At 39.0% G+C, this 22,500-nt stretch overlaps 2 protein-coding genes across 2 annotated transcripts in view; one reads left to right on the forward strand and one right to left on the reverse strand.

The window, feature by feature from the left end:
* Positions 1 to 768: 768 nt before the first annotated feature.
* On the reverse strand, positions 769 to 12,462 carry LOC138040628 (sideroflexin-2-like). Its single transcript, XM_068886320.1, has 9 exons — positions 12,363 to 12,462; positions 11,163 to 11,250; positions 7,240 to 7,421; positions 5,734 to 5,901; positions 5,058 to 5,156; positions 3,573 to 3,648; positions 2,820 to 2,905; positions 1,360 to 1,487; positions 769 to 836 (listed from the first exon to the last, which is right to left on the reverse strand). Exons 2-9 carry the CDS (start codon positions 11,232 to 11,234, stop codon positions 769 to 771), a joined length of 879 nt encoding a protein of 292 aa, XP_068742421.1. The 5' UTR covers positions 11,235 to 11,250; positions 12,363 to 12,462.
* LOC138040629 (PAN2-PAN3 deadenylation complex catalytic subunit PAN2-like) overlaps positions 11,291 to 22,500 on the forward strand; it is a 171,158-nt gene continuing 159,948 nt past the window's right edge. Inside the window, exons 1-6 of the mRNA XM_068886321.1 lie at positions 11,291 to 11,548; positions 12,589 to 12,732; positions 15,893 to 16,059; positions 18,901 to 19,021; positions 19,789 to 19,863; positions 21,821 to 21,939. Coding sequence (XP_068742422.1) covers positions 11,291 to 11,548; positions 12,589 to 12,732; positions 15,893 to 16,059; positions 18,901 to 19,021; positions 19,789 to 19,863; positions 21,821 to 21,939 — 884 coding nt within the window. The remainder of the gene's footprint in view (positions 11,549 to 12,588; positions 12,733 to 15,892; positions 16,060 to 18,900; positions 19,022 to 19,788; positions 19,864 to 21,820; positions 21,940 to 22,500) is intronic.

Here is a 22,500-nt window from a genome sequence, read left to right on the forward strand (position 1 = left end):
CTCCAGCCCACTCTTCACCCTCAACACTAAAACAATCCAGCTTCTTCACAACCACCTTGATCCCGCTGTCCATTCCCTCGACCACCATGTCCACTACCTTCAGCACCTCTAAATCTCTCACTCTCAGACTTTTCCTTCACCCACATCCTCTGACTCTGTAACAATCAGAATCACATCCCTCCTCACTTTCAGCATCAAATCCACAGTCTTCCTCATCATCCCTTCCTCCAAACAACCCATTACACATGTCTTCTCTACTTACCATTTCTTCTGATTCACACTAACCTCCTTTCGATTTCATCCTTACCATCTTCTTAATCCCACCTTTCTCTGTCTTAGTCAACAGGGCCGGGTTCGAAAGCCGATTACCTTAATACAGGATTAGCGTAATTTTGTTTCATGTTTTCAACTTTTTTGGCGAAAGTTTCTTTTGTTGATTTTTGTTTTTCAAGATTGACTTCTTCTAATGTAAAGTTTTGCTGAATATCAGCATTGAACAGCATTTAGGAGTAGAGAAATAAACTCCTTGGTTATTTTTTAATCTGGGATTACCGTTAATCGGCTTTTGAACAACTGGGCCCAGATTATTAAGCTCAATTGACTTCAATTTCACTTCACAAGTTTCAACTTTATTTATTGCTATTGGTATACTAAATCAATACATGACATACATGCAGAACTGCATGACAGAACTGCAGTCAGTGCCAGTTTTTGAGATCTCTTCATTTGTGAATATTACTGATGACAAGTTCCACTGAATAAAATCATTTAAAGAGCCATACTAACCTGCATAAAGTGATATTTTTCTATTTTTTCCATTATAATAGGTATAACAACTGAAAGATAAAAAATCACAATTAAATGGTAGTAGATAAAATGTTTACCAAACAACAAGTGACCCTGTAATCCCAGCATCACAAAAGTATTTTATTTATTATTTTATTTATTTTCAAGTGGGCACAGTACATGTAAATCCTACAAGAATCAGAATAGATTTTCTTTTGTGACTTTTTCTTTGGTACAGTGTATGTTAAATTTTGTTTGCTTGCCAAATGTGAGTGGAAAAAGTCAACATAAATTTTAATGTGCATTCTATAATTTCATCCAGTCATAGAAAGAAACTTTTAAACTTGGCAGGCTGTACTAAAGCATACAGCTCACTAACATGGTCAATCGTTGTGACTTCACTAAGTGTAATAAACTAATTATTATGTCAAGTCAGGCCGTCTTTCCATTTGTCCTTGTGCAACACAGCCACTCGTATTATGAACAATGCAACTAGTGTACTTACACGTGTACTTGCAATAAAAACTAACATTGTTGTAATTTTAAGATAATATGAATTTTCTAGCAACTCACTCATTCCTGGTGCAGCCATTGTAACTCTGGAGATCACAACTTGTGTTATTCCTTTTACAGCTGCCTTTTTCGATTTTCCCACAGGATTATTATTTTCATCAAACACAACAATACCATCAATAATTTCTCTATTCATAAAAAAGAGAAAAAAAATTTAATATACAGGATAAACTTGGTTCTTAAAGCCTAAACCGTTCTTGCTGCAAGTCCAGGTCATGTTAAACATTTTTGATGTGAACCCATGCAAAACTCAATTAAATACAGTACTCCAGAAAAAATACCTCATTTTTTTTCATTGTATGTGTACTCCTGCTAACTACATTTGTATGGCATTCTTGTTGGAGTATCTTTCTCGATAGTTATTGAAAGGAAATGGAATGCTTACTGTTCAATTTTTTTTTACAGTGCACAGTGTAGGCTCACAATAATGTCAAAAAAGGTCAAGCTGACCTCATAGGATTTTTATTGCGGCATCAATAATGTTTATCATTAATAAATACAAAAAACTGAACGTGACAATCATTTTAAAACGTGACAGTTGTAAGTAAAGAGGCTTCAGGTTACAAATCGTGGTCAACAAAATGAATGCAACTTAAGCCTTTGACTCCCAAACGGGCCTGAACTGGCCAGACTTGGTATTTTACTCTGTCCAATGTAAATGTGATACAGATCTGCCGCTCATATTGTACAGTGTATGTATTACATATAATTATCTATTTGAGTGGTTATAACAAGTTACTAATGAAATGTGGCCAATTCAGAACACCAAATTTAGAAGAAAGGAAATATTTTTCCCATAACATCAACATTTTGCACATGAATTTCTTACTTAGAATCAATCAGTGATACAGGAAATGTGAAATTTTCATATAATTATTTGAACTGGGGAAAGTGAAATACAAAGAAAAGAGGTGTATGCTTGTTAACAAGCAATACATGTATGTAAACTGTAGTAGGACTACACAGGCTTTGGCAGTAAAAGGGATTACAGTTATTGGGTGCACCCTGACACAAGAAAGGGTGGCAGTAACACGCCCTGTGAGTGACTGTATGGGGGTGGCACTGATACACAGGTCTTGCCATGTAACAAAATGAGGGTGACAGCAACACACCATGAACAAATGAGCAATGGAGTTGGGTGGCACCAACAAACCCTCCAACATGCAGCTGAAAGTGGCAAGTTCTAATGTGAGCTGTAAAATATGGTGCCAACCACAGCTGAGCTGGTAATGCAGTCCAGCTTCATTGAAAACAACAGGGCAGGGAAGGGTTGGAGAAACTAAAGAGGGACTTGTACTAAAGAAAGCCCCTACAAAAAATAAACTGCCATAAGGACAGTGTAATTATTACCTTAAAACAGAAAATGGATAGCTTCTGGTAATTATTTTTGCTGGTAATTGACATGTCAGTGTTCAGTATTCCATGCTGAAAAAAACTGTACTTTTCTACATTTAACTTACCTCTGTCTTGTGAGGGGAATATTAACACAGTTAGCTGCTGCAACTGCAATGAAAGGAACCCAACGAGCTAAAAGAGGAGGAGCAGTCTGAAGAAAAATAATAAATATTATTATTGTTTATAAAGGAACTGGAAGTCAGTTATCACATTCAGCTCTTCAAAAAAGGAATTCCATACAAAGATCCTTGCATAGAAACAAGGAAAAAATGTCTCAAACTGCACATCTACAAAATATTATCAGGAGAAAATAAATGACATTATCAAAGTTCTCTGCGGTTGACTTCACCTTCACCTTCACCTCTATTAAGTTGGTAAAGCTCACAAGGCATCACACCAACATGTACATGTATGTATATCACAACTTACAAAATTGTTACATTAATGTAATAAAATTAAAAAAAGCTATGACCGAGGGTGTAGTTTAATGTTAAAGAGGTCCTCTCGAGAACATTGAGGGGGCCGAGAGACTTACCTTTGGACACCTTCCCCTTCAACGCACAGGTTTGGTGACCATGCACGCATGAAATCTTTAGTCAATAGTACAACAATACACTGAGACTGCCTTATATTAAGCAGGAGGTACTTTTTTACCAAGCTCTTTTTCTTCTCTTTTTTCTGTCAGAAGTTAAAGGAGAGAGGTTGTGTTTTAAACTATATTTATTTCATGCTAATGGAGCCATTAATTTTTTTGCATCTCAAAATCTTCCTTTTAATAGGGCCTTATATAATATGTGAGTGTTGACTATCCCTCTCACCTTCACAAGAGTATTCAAACCCACTGAAACAGCCACTGCGCTTGACGTTGCTGATACATAAGCGATCCCAATCTGTCTGAAAAATAAAGTGACATGAAAATGTTCATAAATCATCTCCTTTGGACATTTTGGGGACCTACAAATTACATTACTGTTATTATGAAAACGTTTTGCCAAAAGAATATGAAAATTACCTTTTTTTTTTTTTTTTTTTTTAATGTGATAATGATGGAATTACTTGTACATGTAAAAATTAATAATGACCGCTGCATACTGGTACTTTTTATGCACAGTCACTTGACTGTGCAGCAGATATTTTTTACAGGCCACAGGTCATTGGTTTACAAATACAGAAAGTATCCCAAACATTCTTTAAAGCTAACCTTAGACCTAAAAACCTTTGTTTAGGTCTAATTAGCGTAGGGTTAGCTTTTATGAATGTTTAGGATATTTTCTGTATTGGTAAAACAACGACCTGTCACCTGTGGCATGTAAAAAATACCAGCCGCTTGACTGTAAGTCCTCATTTCCCTGATACAATGTAACTCAAGAATTGTATATTTTCTTCAAGACTTAAGTAACAAACGTTTCGTGAACGTCGTCACGATTTACTAGCCAGGTAGCCAGGCCTTCTGAAGGTCCAACGAAAGTACTTCAACAGCCGTCAATAATACAGATACTGCAAAAACTTAAAACTTCAAAAACTTCCCAAGGCCGTGATCTTTTACTCAAAGAAGAGAAATTTGACTTCCGGTTCCTGTCCGTGGTCTAAATGCCACCCACAAAAAAAGAAAATGTTGTACACGCAAGCATTGAGATGTTGGGAACTTGCATCTCATTGCATTTTCTATGAGTTACTACCCCCAATAAAACATGAATCCTATCAAAAATGTGTTTACTGTATGTGAAGATAGCGAAAAGCGATACTCAAGTGAATGGAAGTGTTGGCCGGACGTAAACGATACAAAGCTGGAAGTCTGGGGACGAGACTCCAGTTGAGACCGCCATTTTAAATGTTTTGAATTTGTAGATTGAAGCTAATAATGTTAACTTTATCTCAATGGCCAGGAGGACTGACTTTTGTTTTAAAAGAACGTATGCAAGTATGTTTTTGTGCTTCAGATCGATTGTATGTTGCTTTCATGTTTTGTACGTGGTTCGTGACCCTTTGGAAAAGTAGTTTCCCACGAAACCCCCGTACCCCTTGGAAATTGCTGCTCTTTAACCCTCCCTCCTCCCTCTTCGGAATTTCCAATGATCTTCCGTGGTGGGGGTATGGATATTTTCTGGAACCACACATTGTATAGATTTATGAAAAGCAGAGTAAAAGGGTTTAATGATAGAGTTGGACTTCCAGATGACTTGTGTATTAATTTTGCTGTTCTGCATTCCATAACAAGGCAAGTTACAAGACATATTATGGAAAATGGGCAGTACTGTAGTCTGTTTTTATATTACATGTATATAATTTTATTTAACACTCACTTCCCAGTGATAGTTGATTTAGCATTTCTGTTGGTATAGTTGACTAAAGCATTGAATGACTGGTTGATCCATTGCCAAAACACTACTGCTGGAACAGTCCTGGTAAAAGAGAAATGTCAGGAGCTTAATAGGCTAATTTAATAATAATTATTTTTGCAAAAACCTCTACAATTGAGGATTTCACAGTTTCATGACCAACCTACATATAGATGTTTCAGAAAACTGAAAACTTGAAAAATCTACACTACATTACATGTAGGTAATTATCTCTAATCATCCTGGATGGTTGCAAATTGGGGAAGCCTGAATCTTAAAATCCACAACTTTTTCCCAATATGTCCCAACTGGATAAGAAATACCAAATTCACATAAAACAAAAAAGAGCATTTACAGTGTAAACGATCCCACACTCTTCCAAAAACAAGAAAATCTACTCATCAAGCTACAAGGACCCTCAGGAGAATGACATTGGTCACTTGTTTTACAGTACATGGATGTTCTCTAGACTAGACTGTTTCAGTTTTAAAGTGATTTTAAGCCAGCAATTAACCAATTTACAAGAAAAAAGAAAAAAGTGGCTTGGTCTTTTAGTAATGCCTTTCTCTGTTGCCAAGAGCATTTTAAACATTCTTTAAATGCACAAGTGTTAAAGGAAAGACATGCTCATGCTACAGACCTGTACCATTGAAGCATTGCTCCTGTTATTGCCATACCCCCGGGGACCTGAAAGGACATACGGCCCATGAAGTTCATTCGCTCCCCAGTATCAGGATGAAATGCAGAGTCGACCAGATGCTTTGCATGCCAAAGTTCATCAACAGTCACCCTGGATGTTTTTCCTTGTCTAGTGAGACAAACATTGCAAATAAGAGCAAAGAATTTTGTTGTTTTGAATATACTATAAATTTAACCCTTTGACGTCCAAACTGGCCTAAACCGGCCAGACTTAGTATTTTACTCTGTCTAACGCCAGACGATTTTTTTTTCTTGTCAATGGGGAACCCCTGGGAGTCAATGGCTTAATCACTCACTCAAAACCTATGTTCCCATTAAAAGTCATCCATCACACAAAGTCAGGTACCTGGTAACTACTAAACATTATCTAAAGCATAGTGGTTAGCCCCCTACCCGTCAAACCCCTCTCCATGTTTGCATTGACTACTTCGTTGCAAATCAAATCGTTTCGCAAAACATTAGTTGAAGAAAAATTCTGATTGCCTGTCTAAAGAGTTGTTTTACTTAACCACAGATGTACTTTGCTTGCCCAGACAATCGGGCAACCGTTAGTGTCACGGACACAGAAAGGTCAAGATGGAAGAATGTGCTGAAAGAACCTGTAATGTGGGAAAAAATGCTGCTTGGTGGCAGCTAACAAAGGTCTTCTAAAACAGCAGCAAACAAACAAGTGGACCATGCCCTTGAGAGTCAACCTTATATGAACTGATTGACAATAGTGTGGCAATAGTGTCCGAACTGAATCGCCTGAAGGGATGTAGTATAAGAGAAATAGTACACGTGTACGTGAAGCTCTCCACAACTCAGTGGAGCTTTGCAGGAAAAGGAACTGGTACACTGTACCTCAAGAGATGGAAGTTGAAGATATCCTTGCTGATCAGGAGATACCGTAATGCGAGAGGGGGAGGAAGGCTGTTTGAAGCTGGGTATGGAGGATACCATACTTGAGAAGTCTCCATGACTGGTTTGGACAAGAGAAATACCAAAGAGACTAAAAGACTTGATTCTCTCTGAGCTGGTTGTTTGTTATTATCTGCTTACTTGACTTTGTTTTTTCTCTGAAGGAGGAAATGGATGTGGGATATTTCGTGTATTTCGGTAAAATGGGAGAGAGTGCAATTAAAGATACATTCTAGTCATTGAGTTCAATCTAATTCATCTAGACTGGTTCAATCTGTGCCCTGAATTCTAGACCAGGCACAGGTACCTAGTCTAAACAGTGCCTTAATTAAATTATTATTTAAGATGCATGCCATGATGCATGATTGTTCCTCTTTTCGTAGAGATTATGACCCTGGTTTAGAATGCATCTGGGGTTTGAATGTAAGACCTCTTAGAAGGTACATGTATGCATTCTGGTGAATTATTGGTTTAGGTTACATGTATAGTACTGAACATAATTCTAAGTGAAAAGTAACAATATTGAGAAGGCAAGTGATAAACTCACTCATAAGTCTCCACAAGTTCTTTTGCTTCATCAAGCTCCTTGTTAGTGTAAAGAGCTTTCCTCCAGTCTGTTATCGCAAAGAAGTGTTTAAATCTTCCCCAGAAAGTTGACTGATCCCATCTTGGTATACCCAAGTTGACCTGTCCTGGTAATGCTAATTCTGTAGACATTTTGTTCTCTTCCTGTTTGAACAAACATACATGTATGATGCATGATGAATGATGCAGTATTACATGTAGAAAACAAAAGGTATTCAAAATGCAAAATGCCAAGCTGTTAAAACTGCTGGTTAACAAAGGTATTATTATAATTTCTGTTAATCAGATTTATGACAGATGACAGATTCACAGGGTTACCAAAATGTGTGGGTAACACAATGCAACTCAATGTGGATAACTTTACCATGAGTTATTGACAGCTCAACCATATGGCAGGAACACAGTGGCAATGGTCATTGGCTAAATAGAGAATGAAAATTCTACCCAAAATGCAAGATATACAAAAAAATTAAAGATCCGACAATGAACATTTGATGATCAGGGTGAAGTCCAGATTGGATGGCCACCAACCCTTCAAGCACCAGTAATGAGGACAAGATGACCTGTGAATAGCGAACTGTAACAATTTAATTTCGACAACAACTTGGTTACAACAGCATTGCTGCCGAATGAGACATGATGAACTACAACACACGTAATACGCAAGTGTGGCTAACAACGACCGCTAGTGCAACCTCTTCTTTTTCAGTTAACAATAAAAGTGGAACTAATGTGATAGAATTCTAATAAAGGAAATGTATCTTAGGAATATCACCAGGTCCATCTGTATGAAGTAGGGGACTCACGGATCCTGATTCACATAGTCTAGATTAACTACTCTAGGACATAGTCTAGCAGGTGCAGTACTTTGGTGGACTGTGGGTGCGCTGAGGTCTTGGTTCTGAGACAATCCCTGTCGTTCAGTGATTGGAGAGAGTCAGATGATCTCAGAAGTGTGGAAGTAGGTGTGGAAGCTGGAGGATGTTGGGGATTGTTTCATTTGGAGTAATGACGTGTGGGTATTCATCTGAACATGGAGAGGAGTCAGATGGGTCTGGACTGTGTGGGTAGAGAAGCTCAGGTGGAATGGTCATGCCATGGTCGTCGTCATAAGCAGGGAAAACTGACAAGTCCTCCACAGGTGGGACAGTAGGGGGTACACCATAACACTTGGCTAGCTTATCTTTGTATGAAGTTGTGTGGAGTTGAAAACCAGTGAATTTCTTGATGAAGCACCACTCTCCATCAATGCAGACAATGATGTACCGGTCGCATGCTCAGAACTTATCATGGTCATACTTCACAAATACAAGGTCTCCAACTTGTAGAGGGGTCAAGGAATTTAATGAGGTTTGTCCCCTTTGGCCTTTTCATTGCAGGGTTTTGTATCAGATAAGGGGATCTGCTCATTGTTGTTCACCAATGAGCCGATACCTGTATCTGACTGGTTGTGTTGTGTCCAAAGCTTGCAGGCGTAGAGGCCTTGGCTCTTAATTCGTGAGTTCAACCAGGCTGTTGTAATAAGGAGCTTTTAAGTGCGCATGTTTTTGAGACACGGACGGCAACCGGAAGAGAACATTTTGCGTGCTCTGACCGTGTTGTTTCCCAGCTTTTTATACTACTCATCTCTAATGGAGAAAAGATACCCAGCAATGTGAATGTGATTGTGTGAAGGCAAGTTAAAAGTGAAAATAGCTCACTCCTGGTTGCCATCCACGTCTTAAAAACGTGCGAGCTTAAGCTCCCTAATGGCTCAGCTCAGCTCAACAACAGGACCTCCACCAGGCTCTTGGCGTAAGAGTTCTATTTTGAGTAGTTACAGTACAGCCTTTTAGGAGCTGGATTTTTTTGATGTTTTTAACCTGACCGACCTGTGTTGCTCAGGTGGTTTTACCTAGACAAAAACCAAACCCATTGGTTTTCACTGCGTTAGAACCATGCAAGGGGTGCAGGCCCACAACAAGTTAAGCAAGGGCATCACAAAGAGTGTCGCTCTTTTCATTAGGCAATATGCAAGACCCTGTGTAGGAGGCTGCACATTCTCTCAGAGGCAGGATGAGTTACATGTAATTTTGATGGCAGTGCTTGATAAAGTCAGTGGCAAATGACACCCCAACGACTTTAGGTGTGATACGCAGGTGTGGCAGAAATCTGACACACGAGTTATGGCAGTATTCATATCCAGGGCAAAGAAGTTGCACTGTAATACCATTTGAAGCTAGTGATTGGAAGAGTGGTCTAGTTTAATTAATGTGCAGAGCGATAAGTAACAGGATGTGGTGCCACAATCAATTCAATGGGGGGCAACAGTGGTTGTTGGCCCTAGACGACTAGCAGGCCATCTTAAGAAAGAGACACGATGTTTAGGTAGCGCTTGACATGTTTGATGTTGGTTAGTTTCTTAGATGAACGGGTGGCTTGTTTCAGAAACAAGACATAAATCAGGGCACTCGTTTTGGATGCTGAATGACATGGGCCTGCTGGTAAAGGGTGGGTGCTTACCATGGTCTAAGATATCTTGGACAGACATGCTGCGCACAGTGGAACTCTCAGTTTCATGAATGAAGGAGGAGATTTGGCAATGGGGTGCATTGCAGTCAGGAGCATTTCGGCTGACAAAGTTCAGAGGTAAATTGACATTCCCTGCAAGATATTGGAGACTCACCTGCTATCTGCTGACAGTGGTAAGGAGGTCACATGAGGGCTGGCAGAAACCTCTCCTTGGGAAAGCTTGTTGACACCCTGGACACAAGGTTGGCTGTTGGTCACGGCACATGAGTAGTGTTTTGCCTGGGTAACGAACGGACTTAACTGCTTGACCGCAGCTAGGATACCGGTACTCAGTGCTTCGACTTCACAGAATGACCAAGGTCATGTTCTCAATGGTGGAACCATCAGTCATGATCCAAAGTTGGTCGGATGGGCATGGGAGAACAATGAACTTGTCTGATTTAAGGGCTTCTTGTGTATAGGCAAATTTTTGGTAAAGGTTATCATCCCATTTCAGTATGTCATGGGATTGCAGGTTGGCTAGGGAAGACTCAAGCGGGGCTATGAGTTGGGAGCAATGGGGTAGCACACGGCTAAGGACCTTGTACATGTAGGTGCTGATGAAGGGACATAGACCAAGGCTGTTGCCTAACAGGAGCCCGGTAGCCTGGGGCTCCCAAAGAATAGCTCTGGGCGCCTTAATTTTTCACAGCAACACCTTTCACTTCATATGTTGGGCTCCTAAGTTCTCAGCGTTTAGCTCTGAGGGCCCCTTTAAAGTTTTCTTAGGCAGCAGCCTCGACATAGACCTTTGACAGACTCAGGAGGAGAACAGCTGAGTATGCTGGACCAGTTGAAAATGAGCTCCTCATTAGCGTCACTCCCACAATAAAGATCACCAGCAAGCTTTGTTGCATATGGACGCTTAAGACCCGACACATTCATTTTCAGTTAGAACTAATGCCATCTCGGGGCCAGGCATGTCCATAATTATCTGATCTTGTGTACACTCTGATGCTGCGAAATGGGGTGACAACACCAAGGAAGATCCAACTTTATTATGCTGTATTGACGACATTGGCAAAGGCAGTAATGAGTTGGAATCCCCCAGAAGGGTTTTTGATGAGGAAGGTCCAACGTGGGGCGACGCAAGACTTTGCATCGCTCCAGCACATGAGATGCACTTAAAAGAGTTCTTCAAGGCGGCGGATACATGTAGTTCGCAGTATGTTGGTACTGTTGACTAAGCAAACTTTGTTGGCCACAGCTTTGGTAATGAGGCTCAGGCCAGAGCTGTGAAGCCTTAGTAGATTAATTGGATGGATGGTGCATCAGTATGGGCCTTTGTGGCTAAGGTGCTTAAAAAGGGTTGTATGGCCATTTCAAGAAAGTTACCTGGAAAGACAGTGGTGGAAGGCGATGACGAGCACAGACTGTAAGAATGGCTGTGATGAACTGGATGGGCATGAGAGGTGGCACTGAACTGCAAATTGTAAAGAATAACTTCAGAACCCTGGACCAGAATGTCCCTTTTAGCAGAACAAACTGAGACATCATCGCCAATCATGAATGGTGTTCCAGCTAACACATCCATGTCCAAATCTTCAACTGCAGGAGCATCAACTTTAAGACGCTTATTGGCACATGAGAAGGTGAGGTGGGTCTCACCGTCAACAGAAACTGGGGTGACCCTGTCCGGTTTTAAGGCCTGTTGGGATGTTCTCATAATGGGAGCATCGATCCTGTGGGCTACAGAGGCTTTAAATCATGCTGTATCTAAGGTAAACTTGAGCAGGTGTTGTCTGTCATAGCACTAGCCTCCCACCAATGTGGCCCAGGTGCAATTCCCAGTACTCAGCATTGTATGTGGGTCGAGTTTCTTGGTTCTCTACTCTGCTACAAGAGTTTTTATCCGGGTACTCAGGTTTTTCCCTCTACTCAAAAACTTGATTTGATTTGCATTACTTTGTTGATTTCAGTTTACAGAGTCTCCAATTATTCCTAGCTATTATAGAAGACTAGACACTTCAATAAATGACCTTTCCTTTCATATCCATTTAGATCACCTATGGTTCCCTTTCCACTGTCTCTTCATAACCACACCCCTTCCCCTCCCCTAAGTCTAAGGAACGTATTGCTTTAAGAAAACGATCAAATTGGCCTCTCGGAATGGTTAAACACCCGATTAAATGATTGATTACATTGGTTACACAAACAAAATTAGCTATCTATTAAAATTTAGGACTCCATTTTATCTAAACTGCAGAATACCGGAGAATACCCGGCCATTTTAATTATTTGCACATTAATTAATGGTAAATGTTGTTAAATGCTTCGTTTTTCAAACGATGAGCCAACAAGTACACATTAGTGGTAGGGTATTCTGCAGTTAATTTACGGCAAGCATAGGCCACGAATGAAAAATTAAGACCATCGCACGGAGATTGGATTGCAGTAGTTCTGCTCCGTTTACATCGATTTTGGCCTTCAATGGATGAACTTAATTAAACTGTTGTCGAAGAAATTGCGTAAACTTATCAGAATGATCCTTGCCATCTTAATAATTTTAGAGAAAAATTGATAAAATCAACTCACCAAGAAGCCCGCCTCAAGACAGAAAAGCGATTAAATAAAAAGGTCGTTTCACAAATAGATCTTTCTTGGTTCCATTGTTCATTGTTCTTTTTCTTTTCGCGGGAAGGTGTATCACAGGCTCCTAAGAAGACTCAGCGGTAGCACAAAAAACAATATATTATGTCATGAAAGGCTAGTCAAAGAGTACTTTTGTGGAGCAGCCGCTTACCAGTGTTTGTTTTGAAAGATGGAACTCGATCATGGCGGGAGTGTTGTGATAGAAGAATATCAAGAAATTAGAAGCGCTTTTAGCGGTGGACGAGACCACGCTGGTATTTCAGCTGTTCTGTTTGATCCTCTTGAAGAACTTGTGTGGGCAGCAAATCAATCGGTGGGTATATACAACAATCAGAGGATGAGCTAAGTTATGATATCATTGAAGGGCGAAATCCAATCCGTGTACGCTGTATGACAAATGTCTGTAAACCAAACAATAAACCCCTCAGAAGGTTCTGTGGTAGGTTGAATTTGAAATAAGGTGACCGTAGCGTTAAGTCTGTCATTGCTTAAGTTGTTTCGTTCTAGCATGGCCATTCCCTGGTATTTTGCGTAAAACTGTTCACACAATGAACATGTATTGTTGCTGGAGTCAATGCAGTCATCTCGGGAGACCCAGCGGAATGAAGAAATTTGCGGTTGACAAACTACGGTCTGTCACCCCGTTAAGGGTCAGTTTGTTCTCAACGGTCGAAGCGGTGGCCACTCTTGTGATAAAGCACCGCCTTCGAAAGCTGTTTAGTTGCAATATTCCCCGCCTCACTCAGACGTTGCTCACAGGACTGCTATCGCGTTGATGGTGGGTTGAGATGAAAGTTCAATCTTTGTCAATTGATTCTGATGTGGAATTGGGACCGTGGGAACATTTTATCCAGGAATATTTGACTCAAATTGGTGGCTCCTGAGAAGTTAGTCTCCAGCCGTAGGATTTTATTATAACCGTTGACAACCCAGAAATTGAAAAATGGCTCAAATCAAATCACGTTGGATCTGGAAAAAAACCACACAGGAGATTATTTTTTTCATATAATTATCTTCTTAAGCTTTTTATCGGAATTCCCATAGAAATCCTTATATTTTTGTCTGCCATGGTCACACTGAGCTTCGGGCGCCTGTATTTAAAGAACTGGATTATGGCGATGAAAATAAATAAAAACTTCATACCTTTCTCCAACTGAAGTTTGACTTTCAGAAAGCCTTTAGGGACAGACTAGCCGCATCTGAATTGATACCAGACTTCTTTGGTCAAAGTCAAATGTCCCATCCCTGGGGTCACTTTGCAATCAAAAACCCAACAGAGAGGACAGTCTGAGCTTGGGGCGCTTGTGCTTTAATTTAAACAGCCATCAAAGCAGATATTGTCGATTTTGAGAATGTTTTTATCGTTAAGTTCCCATCTGATTGTTCATCCATGTCCAATATACATGTACCCAAACTGAGTCGATTTGTCTTTGGACTTGACGATTCGACTACCGTAAGTTAAAGTCGATTTGCAAGAACCAGCGGGGGCTTACAACATGGTGATGACTCGACATGTACTTTTTGGGCAGGTTGTCTTGCTGGCAGTCAATCTGCGAGACACTTGGCAAAAATACATCAAGAAAGGGAGAGAGGCTGCTTGTAAATGTTGATGATTCAACTCCACTCTCAATTGAGTCGTTTTGCTGGCAGTTGATTCGCGAGACACTAAGAAAAAAATACAGCAAGAGAGCAAGAGACGGTGCTTGTCGAGTCAAATCATGTTGCTTTCATTTGAGTCGTCTTGCTGGCATTCGATTCCTGACACATTTAGAAAATGAAACTCCTCCTGGCAGAGACGTCTGACAATAACAACCAATGGAAGGTTAGGCAAAGGATAAAACACACACTTGTCTCGTTCGTTAATAAGTACCGGTAGTGAAGATCCGAGACATACAGTTAAAACGAAACGAAAAACTTGCCTTGTTCACTTCAATGAAAGGTTGACAATAAAACAACTATTTGCACCGTAGACTTATCTTTCTTTCTACTGTTGCTGATAATATGTTGTTCATTTCAATTTGTACACGTAGTCCTGTAAACGGTAAATGAAAAGAATGACCACGCCAAGAACCTTAAATCGATCGTCTGCAATCTTTCCTTCCAGCTAAAGCGAGTCGCAGCCTATAATCTTTACGTACAACAATAACAATGGACAGATCCACTAACTCCAGTCCACTAAAGACCACGATATGAGTCGAAACATCAACACTGCCCACCATTTCCTCTCATTGTCTTGCAGTCAACTGCCGCAAGGCCACTCCTCTGAAAGTGACACAATTCCACTCAAAGTTTCTTGCCCTCCCCTTCTACCTTTACTTGTACAAATCATCATTTCCTAAGACGACACACACTTCGACTCGAATCATCCAAATTTTCTACCATCACCTCATGCTTCTTGCTGTATTTTTTCCACTTATGTCACATTGAACATTTGGAACAAGTTACACAGAACATCAGCCTTTTTTTTCTAAGTGTCTTGCGAATCACCATTCTCTAAGATGAGTTGACTATTGGTATATATAGATTCAAGTCAAATCGTCACTATTTCCTACCATCTCCATAAATTATCCTTCCTGTATTTTGTCTTGTGAATCGACAGTCTGTAAGACGAGTCAACTATAGAGTAGACAATTCGACTCGATTTGAGTCCAATCATCAATATTTCCTACCATCCCCATATCCTTCCTGTATTTTTGTGTCGTGTGAATCAACATTCTCTAATACGAGTCGTCTAAAGACCAGATGATTTGACTCGATGCAGGTGTATTGGACAACCCTCTGATTGTAGACTCAGATTGAAATTGAATTCCACCATTTAAGTCGGAGGATTTTTTATGGGTCACTGATCTGACCTGTTTCGACATGTTAAACGTTATAAAGCATGAACATACTCAGTTTCAAATGTTGTTTTATTTGTTTTGCATAGTATTATAGTTACTGTATTGTTTTTGACACTTTTGCTTGACATTAGTTTCCGACCCTGGGGAATTTGATGAAAAAATTTTAACAATTGTCAAATCCCCACCCCTTTTTTGCCCCTCTCCCCAATCCATTGCAGGATTTACATCAATAGGGGAATTATGGTATTGTTGATAATGTACAGACTAGCAACTGGACCAGTGTGTTACAGAACTGTGAACTTGTTGAGTCAGTTTAAACCCAAGCTGGACCCTTTTACAGGCCTGAGTTTTTGTTGCCATGTTAAAAAACAAAACAAAACAAGAAACAACATATTTTTGGAAAATTAAAGATATCCCTTGACATAGAAGGTCTGCAAGTTCTTACATTGGTTAACGGTTGTTTCACAAACAAGTCCTTTTGCCAACCTCCAGTTTGCTGTTGTCTTAGATAAGTTTGCCAATGTCTAGAACTCAATTCGCAATTGCTTAAAATAGAGAGATGAACTGGATGTTGGTGGTCATCCAGACATGTATGAATGTAGTGTAATTACTTATTTTTCAATGTTCTCCAAGGGATATGTAGCATCCTACTTTGGGCCAGAGTTACAGAAATACACATCATTCAAAGTACATCATGAAGAAATACGTCACATGACAGCCACTGATATTGGATTACTGTCTCTTTCAAGCAATGAACTATGCTTCTCAGCACGGACAGGACTTCGCATCTTCAGTCTCAGGTGAGTGAACTCATGTCTTATAACCAAAACAAGTTGGATAATAATGATACTTTCTGTGGTTTGATGCATCAAATTATTTAATGTGCATGTGGACAGCTCAGAGAGTCTCAGCACAAGTACACTGTACATGTATTAAGTACATACACGGTACAGTACTTGAAATCAATTGATGTGGGTGAGGATACAATCAAACAAAATTCTGGAACACCTACACCTACAAGTATAATTAAAATGGAAAATGGTAACATTTAAAGACTCTCTGTCACATGGCATGCAATTACCGCACCTCAACGAAGACCAAAGATCTCGAAAATGAAGACCTCGAAAACAAAGACCTTGAAATGAAGACCTCAAAAACAAAAACCTTGCAAACAAAGACCTTGAAAACAAAGACCTCAAAAATGAAGACCCACTCAAAAAAACGTACAATTATTAAAAGAGAACTATTAAAGTAGGTTGCAATAAAGGGAGAGAGGGATTAAACTGCTGAACAGAAAACAGAACAAGCTGAGCTTTGAAAATGTCAAACCGGGAAGGCTCACATTATTAGTGGGATTGAATGAAAGAGCCAAGATCAGTAGCACAATAGACATGTACAATATTGTGTATTAAAGGTTGGTTCAAATGTTATTTTTGAAGAGTTAGTCCTAAGCAGATCAAAGCAGTCTCATTGCCTCACCTTTAATGAAGCCAGTAAATATTGTCGTCCAAAATAAAGCGTCAGAAATTTATGGGTCTATTTTCTTGAGTAAAATCTTTTGATAAAGATTTCTGTGGCTTCTCCCATCCCTTAATCGCTTCATTGCTTGCAGTGAGTACATACATGTACATGTAGCACGATACTGATAGCATTGTTTTGAGTTTACATGTACTGTACATGTATTTGTTCATCCCATCTACAACCTTCAGATTGTTGGCAGCCCCACTTAATATATGGTGAGGAAGCAAAGAACAAAATGCAAACAACAACTTGTTAAACTTGTTAATTGAAACATGGAGAAAAAGCATGGATCAATAACTGGGTAGTAAAAATGTTTCATTTATGATCCAGCCGAAAGGGAACAGGTCAAAGTAAAACTACATGTACAGTGTATGCCAATATGACCAGTATCACGTGACTATAATAACAATAGGCCAGCTCAAGTTTAGACCTCATTGGGGTGGCCATCCTCCAGCTACACTGTTAGTTTACCTGTGATCAGTCATACTTTTCTTTAGACTGGGTGCGAAAAGTTGTGCCTGATATACCAGCCTGAGGGTTTTCAATGAGAGCCCACAGCCAGAGAAATTTGCCGGCTATTACCGGTGAAATCACCACCTACTTTTCCAAGGAAATTACCCCAAATTTTACAAATGACGTGAGAAACAGAAAACAAACCTTGCATGTGGAAAGTTTTTTTCATAAAAAAACAGAAGGGACACCTGAATTCTGAGTAATTTTGGTGGTGATTTCTATTTCCCTGTCCATGTCAAAGATTGAGCACACACAGTTTTGAGGCAGTGGTCCAGCAGTCTACATGTAGTACTTGGTTACATAAGCTGCCTGATTCACTAACTACATTTGAGGTGTGACACAGACGATTTTCAGTCGTGATAGATAAAAATTAGTACATTGCATGCAGCTGCACGGAATGCAAAGGAGCCAATATTTTAGCGTCTTTTCAATACCCAGAGTACATGACTTTGTACATGCATGGTGACCACTGTTGCATACAGCATTAAATGTCAGAGATCGCCACATCATCGTTTGCCTTGAATATTTTGAAGAAAAAGCTGCCTTGAGAGGCAGTGTTAAGGCTCTTATCTTTTGAATAACCAATCTTACAAGAGAAACTCTGGTTACTGCAGCACTCCATTGAACCTGGAACTCTGATCATTACTGACAATTTCTCACCCTACTTCAACCTTTAACAAATGCCAATTTGGAGAACTTTGTTGATCTGTACACTGGAGACCACATGACCACCATGATGATGATAAAATGAGTACTGGGTATTATACATGCATAGAAGAAGTCTAGAGTCAAGCTGGTAAAAAGAAAGCTAAAAGTGATGAATGGAACTCAGTGAGAAATTGCCTGGACATCTTGATGAGTTCAACTGGCAGAGAGTTTTATCCAGGCAACATACTTTGACAACCTGCTAGCCAGCATTGCTGAGTTCTACTCTATAAACTAAGTTTGCCTAGCTAGACAATTAACGAACTGCTCCTCTAGGAGCCACCATGGCATATAATTAGTATAATAGTTTGGAATGATTTGTAATTATTCATTGACCTTCTATTATGCATGTAAATTGATTATTGCATAATTGCTTAAACTAATAAAGATGTCAACAAGGAGAATCATGTACACAAAATGCATACATTTCATTTCTCATGTTGAATAGTCTTTCAACTACTGAAAGTGCAGTACAGTGTATTTAGAGTGATAATTTCACATCTTATTTGGGCTTGTTTGTAAAGTCGAATTGGTCTGTCAGTAGCCTGTCTGCTGACTACATGTTTATTGGCAACCGGTCAACAGTCGGTTTGGGGAGCTCTTCAAAATTATGGCAAAGTTCATGTCAAATGAATGATTGAACAACAATAATATTGTCACTTGTTTTGGTCACCCATTTCCAAGATTGTTGAGACTCCTGGTGACCTTTCTTTCAATGTCATTCCAGCATTTTTTTTCATGCCAGATGAACTTTACAATGTACTTCAGAACTACATGTATAAACCAGTTTGGTTAATGGTTGATGACAGTCATTCATTAGTTTGAAGATCTGACTCACTCACTCTTATTGTACGTGTAACTACCGGTATGTTTTGTTTTTTCATTGTCAATAATTTTTGTAGTGGTTCTGAGCTATCAGACTTGCAATGCATGCTACAAAGAGATGAGGCCCATCTTTGGATGGCAGGACATCAGAACTTAATGCTGGAAGTAGACTTGAAAAAGGGACTCATTATTAACAAGGTGATAGTAAATGAAAGTACTTCATACTATACAATCATGTACATTAGTAGTGGGCTTCTTTACATTGACATAATTACATGTATCCAGTCTTTCAGATTTTGAAGGAGTGTCCCTAGTACGGTACAGAACAGATCGTTTTGTCGTTTATACTGGTTATGAAAGTAATCTCCTGTGAGTGAGACCTACAGATTATAGCACCAGACAATTTTACTCACTGACTGCTTGGGTTCTCTAGGTGTGAATGGGTAATAAGTGACTTTGTAATTAATTGGACCTTTATTCTTAAATTTTCCAAGAATCCAAATAGTTACATTTCTAATGTTATCGTGCATCTTTCACTCCTCGAGAGTTGCTGGATTTTTAATTAAAGACTGAGATAAAAGAATACAATGTCACGCATGGCCATCATGCACATACATTGTAATAATTCATCAATCTACATTTACTTGTTTAAGAATGAGGTAAAAGTGGTAGGTCTGCACTTACAGGTTGGGTTACAAAGGCAGTTAAAGCTTACATGTATTAACTATTATGCTTATTAGTTTTTAATTATTTTATCTTTGCACATTGTGAATCTCACCCACGGGTCAACGCATCTGAATAATACAAAATGTCAAATTGGATTATTGGATAATAGTTTTTTTCCTGGGTATCCAAAAGTCATTATCATTTGATAAGAATTATTAATGATACACCTTATATTGTAGGTTTCAACAAATTCTAATCTTGACCTGGTTTAGTTTAATATTCCCATTTTGTTTCATTAGACTAATGTGGACCCTGGAACTGTAGTCATGAAGCAATCTTCTCGCTACCTTTGCTGTGGTGACACAGCTGGAAAGGTGATTAAAGTATAGCCTTAGTGTACATGTACACTGAGTACACAGTACCACATCTTGCTGTACATAGTACATGTAAAACAAAATGAGTTACTGCCTCAAGTGAGTGCAATGTTTGCTGTTTTATAAAGCCATTTGCTCAGCAAAAATTCATTTTTATTGTTTTTATTTTTATTTTTTTTATTTGAAACCCATAATACATGACTCACATGTATAATAATATTATAATTTATTATTATAGTTATTGCTCACATTACATTACATAAAATTATTATATGGCTTGTGTTTGTAGCCGATATAATGCGTGCTCTGATTGGCTAATTCTGACTGAATTGTAGGGCATTATTCTCCCGTAATGCCCACGGGCCAATTACAGGCTTGCAAAAACAAAGCAAAAGGTAATTAAAAAGCGACATAATAAACTACTTACTAGCTAGCTCGAGCCGTACTGGGGAATACTGGCCCTCGGTCGTTTTTGTATAGACCTCACTGCGCTCGGTCTGTACAGCCACAACCTCTGGCGAATATTCCCCAGTATGGCCCTCGTACTCGTACTCGTACTCGGTTAGTAAGAAGTTATTACAGACTACAGGTGTACCTTGCATAACCTATTACAAAGACATGAAACACTCAAGTGAGTACAATGTTTGGTGTATAATCCTTTTGCATGGCAAAAACTTCAAATTTGAATCTTAATACTTTCAGAATGCTGATTGGTACAGTTGTATTGGTAAACCACTATTGTCCCAAGTTTGTTGAAAAGTACACACATTCAAGAAACATACTACATGTAGATGTATGCGCCCTTCATTAACCCACTGATTCCTGGGAGTGAGACTCAACGGACTTTTATTCGATTAAGACAGTTGGTTGTGTCCACTGGAACAAATTTATTCAACATTGGATGCAAAAAAAATTACTGAACAAAACTGAGTCCTCTGGTCAACAAAACTGAGTCCTCAAAATTCTAATTAAATGCAGGGATTTTATTACCTTGGGAAACCAGTTAGTTTTGTTTTCCCTCGAGTCCTGATGTTTCCCTCAACTTCGTCTTGGGAAACATCAGGACACTTGGAAAAACAAAACTGTTTCTCTCGGGACCATACATTAAGTGCTTTGTTAAATATAATTATTTAGACATTTCCTTCAACAATCGTAGCAAAACATAGATCTGGAGTGGTCAACAAGTCCGGAATTGTAATTTTTATTTTTAGCGCATTAAGGCTGAACAATGAACTCTGGTGGATTTTCTTTAATTTTCTATGCAAGGGTCTTTTTTTCCTTTGTTGCCCCTAAAATTATATTTTTTGGACCGAAAAGAGATGGTCAACCAGTTGAAATTTGAAGTGGAGGCGGCTCAATGAACCGCTGACTGGCCAGTTTTGAGAAGGCTGCTGAGGGGTAAATGGGTGAAGTGAAAAATGGTTTAATCGAATACAGTGTACAATTTATGTACCAGAATGTATTGAATAAGCTTGGCATGGTGGTGGTCTCCTTTCTGAGGAGGGAAGATTGAACACAGCGTACAAACAGGCTTTATCGTTGCTACAAAGTACCAGTAGGTGTTTTTACGAAAGATTCTGATGTGATCCTCTCACTTATCAGGACAATTTTAGCAATTGTCTCTTACAGACATCTCAAAGATTCTGGTGCCTTCAATGGGATTAGAACTTTTGACCTCCGAGATGCCGATGAAATGCTCCTCCAATTACATGTAACTGAGCTATGAAGCTACTTGGTCAGGAGCAGGTCAATTTGTTGGGCTCATGTGTTCCCATGAAAGGACTAATTTGGAAGAAAATGTATAATTGTCCAGTGAGGATCACTTCAGTCTCTCTTGTGTATAACCTGCACTTCAATAATTTCTTTTTTTCAAAGGAGGTGTTTGTTTTGCACGCAGAGGTTAAAAATAACTAGAATGATAAGCTTTTTGAATGATACAGTATATAATTTCTATTAGGTGCGATTAAGGGACCCTTCATCTCTGAATTGTGAGCATGTGTTAGAGGCCCATACAGGCACACTGTCAGATTTTGATGTGTCAGGAAATCTACTGGTCACCTGTGGCTTTTGCTCAAGGTATGTACATAACATAACTGTTTTTGCCATTATGATAATAATTGTTAAAAAGTCCAATGCTGACTATCACACATGTAAATACATGAGCAACGTACTGATACATGAATGCAGTTACGTAACCTGATGAAGACCATCAGTGTACAAATTAATAATAAAATGATAATATTACAATTATAATAATTATTGTACTCAGCAGTGGAAGCAGAATAACTGGATCTCAGTTATTCATTATTCCTTCCATTTTTTTCCGAGCTATTCATTTTTCTATTTTCATTATTCTTTAACTGAAACCGTTTATTCTGAATGTTCCAACGCTAATGTTCCTTATTCATTTTATTTTTTAAGACATTATTCATTAGTCATTATTCTGCTTCCACCCCCGAATGTAACATGATGATCAATATCTGCTGATACAAGTATGATTCAGTAAAAAATGACTGGGATCAGTGATTCTTAAGGTCATGATTTTGGCCAACAGTGTTTGCTGCATTGTTGCATACATGAGTTGTATGAATTTATTTTTAATATATTTGATGATGATGATGATGATGATAATCATTA

Source organism: Montipora capricornis, chromosome 3, assembly GCF_036669925.1.
Source record: "Montipora capricornis isolate CH-2021 chromosome 3, ASM3666992v2, whole genome shotgun sequence".
NCBI lineage: Eukaryota > Metazoa > Cnidaria > Anthozoa > Scleractinia > Acroporidae > Montipora > Montipora capricornis.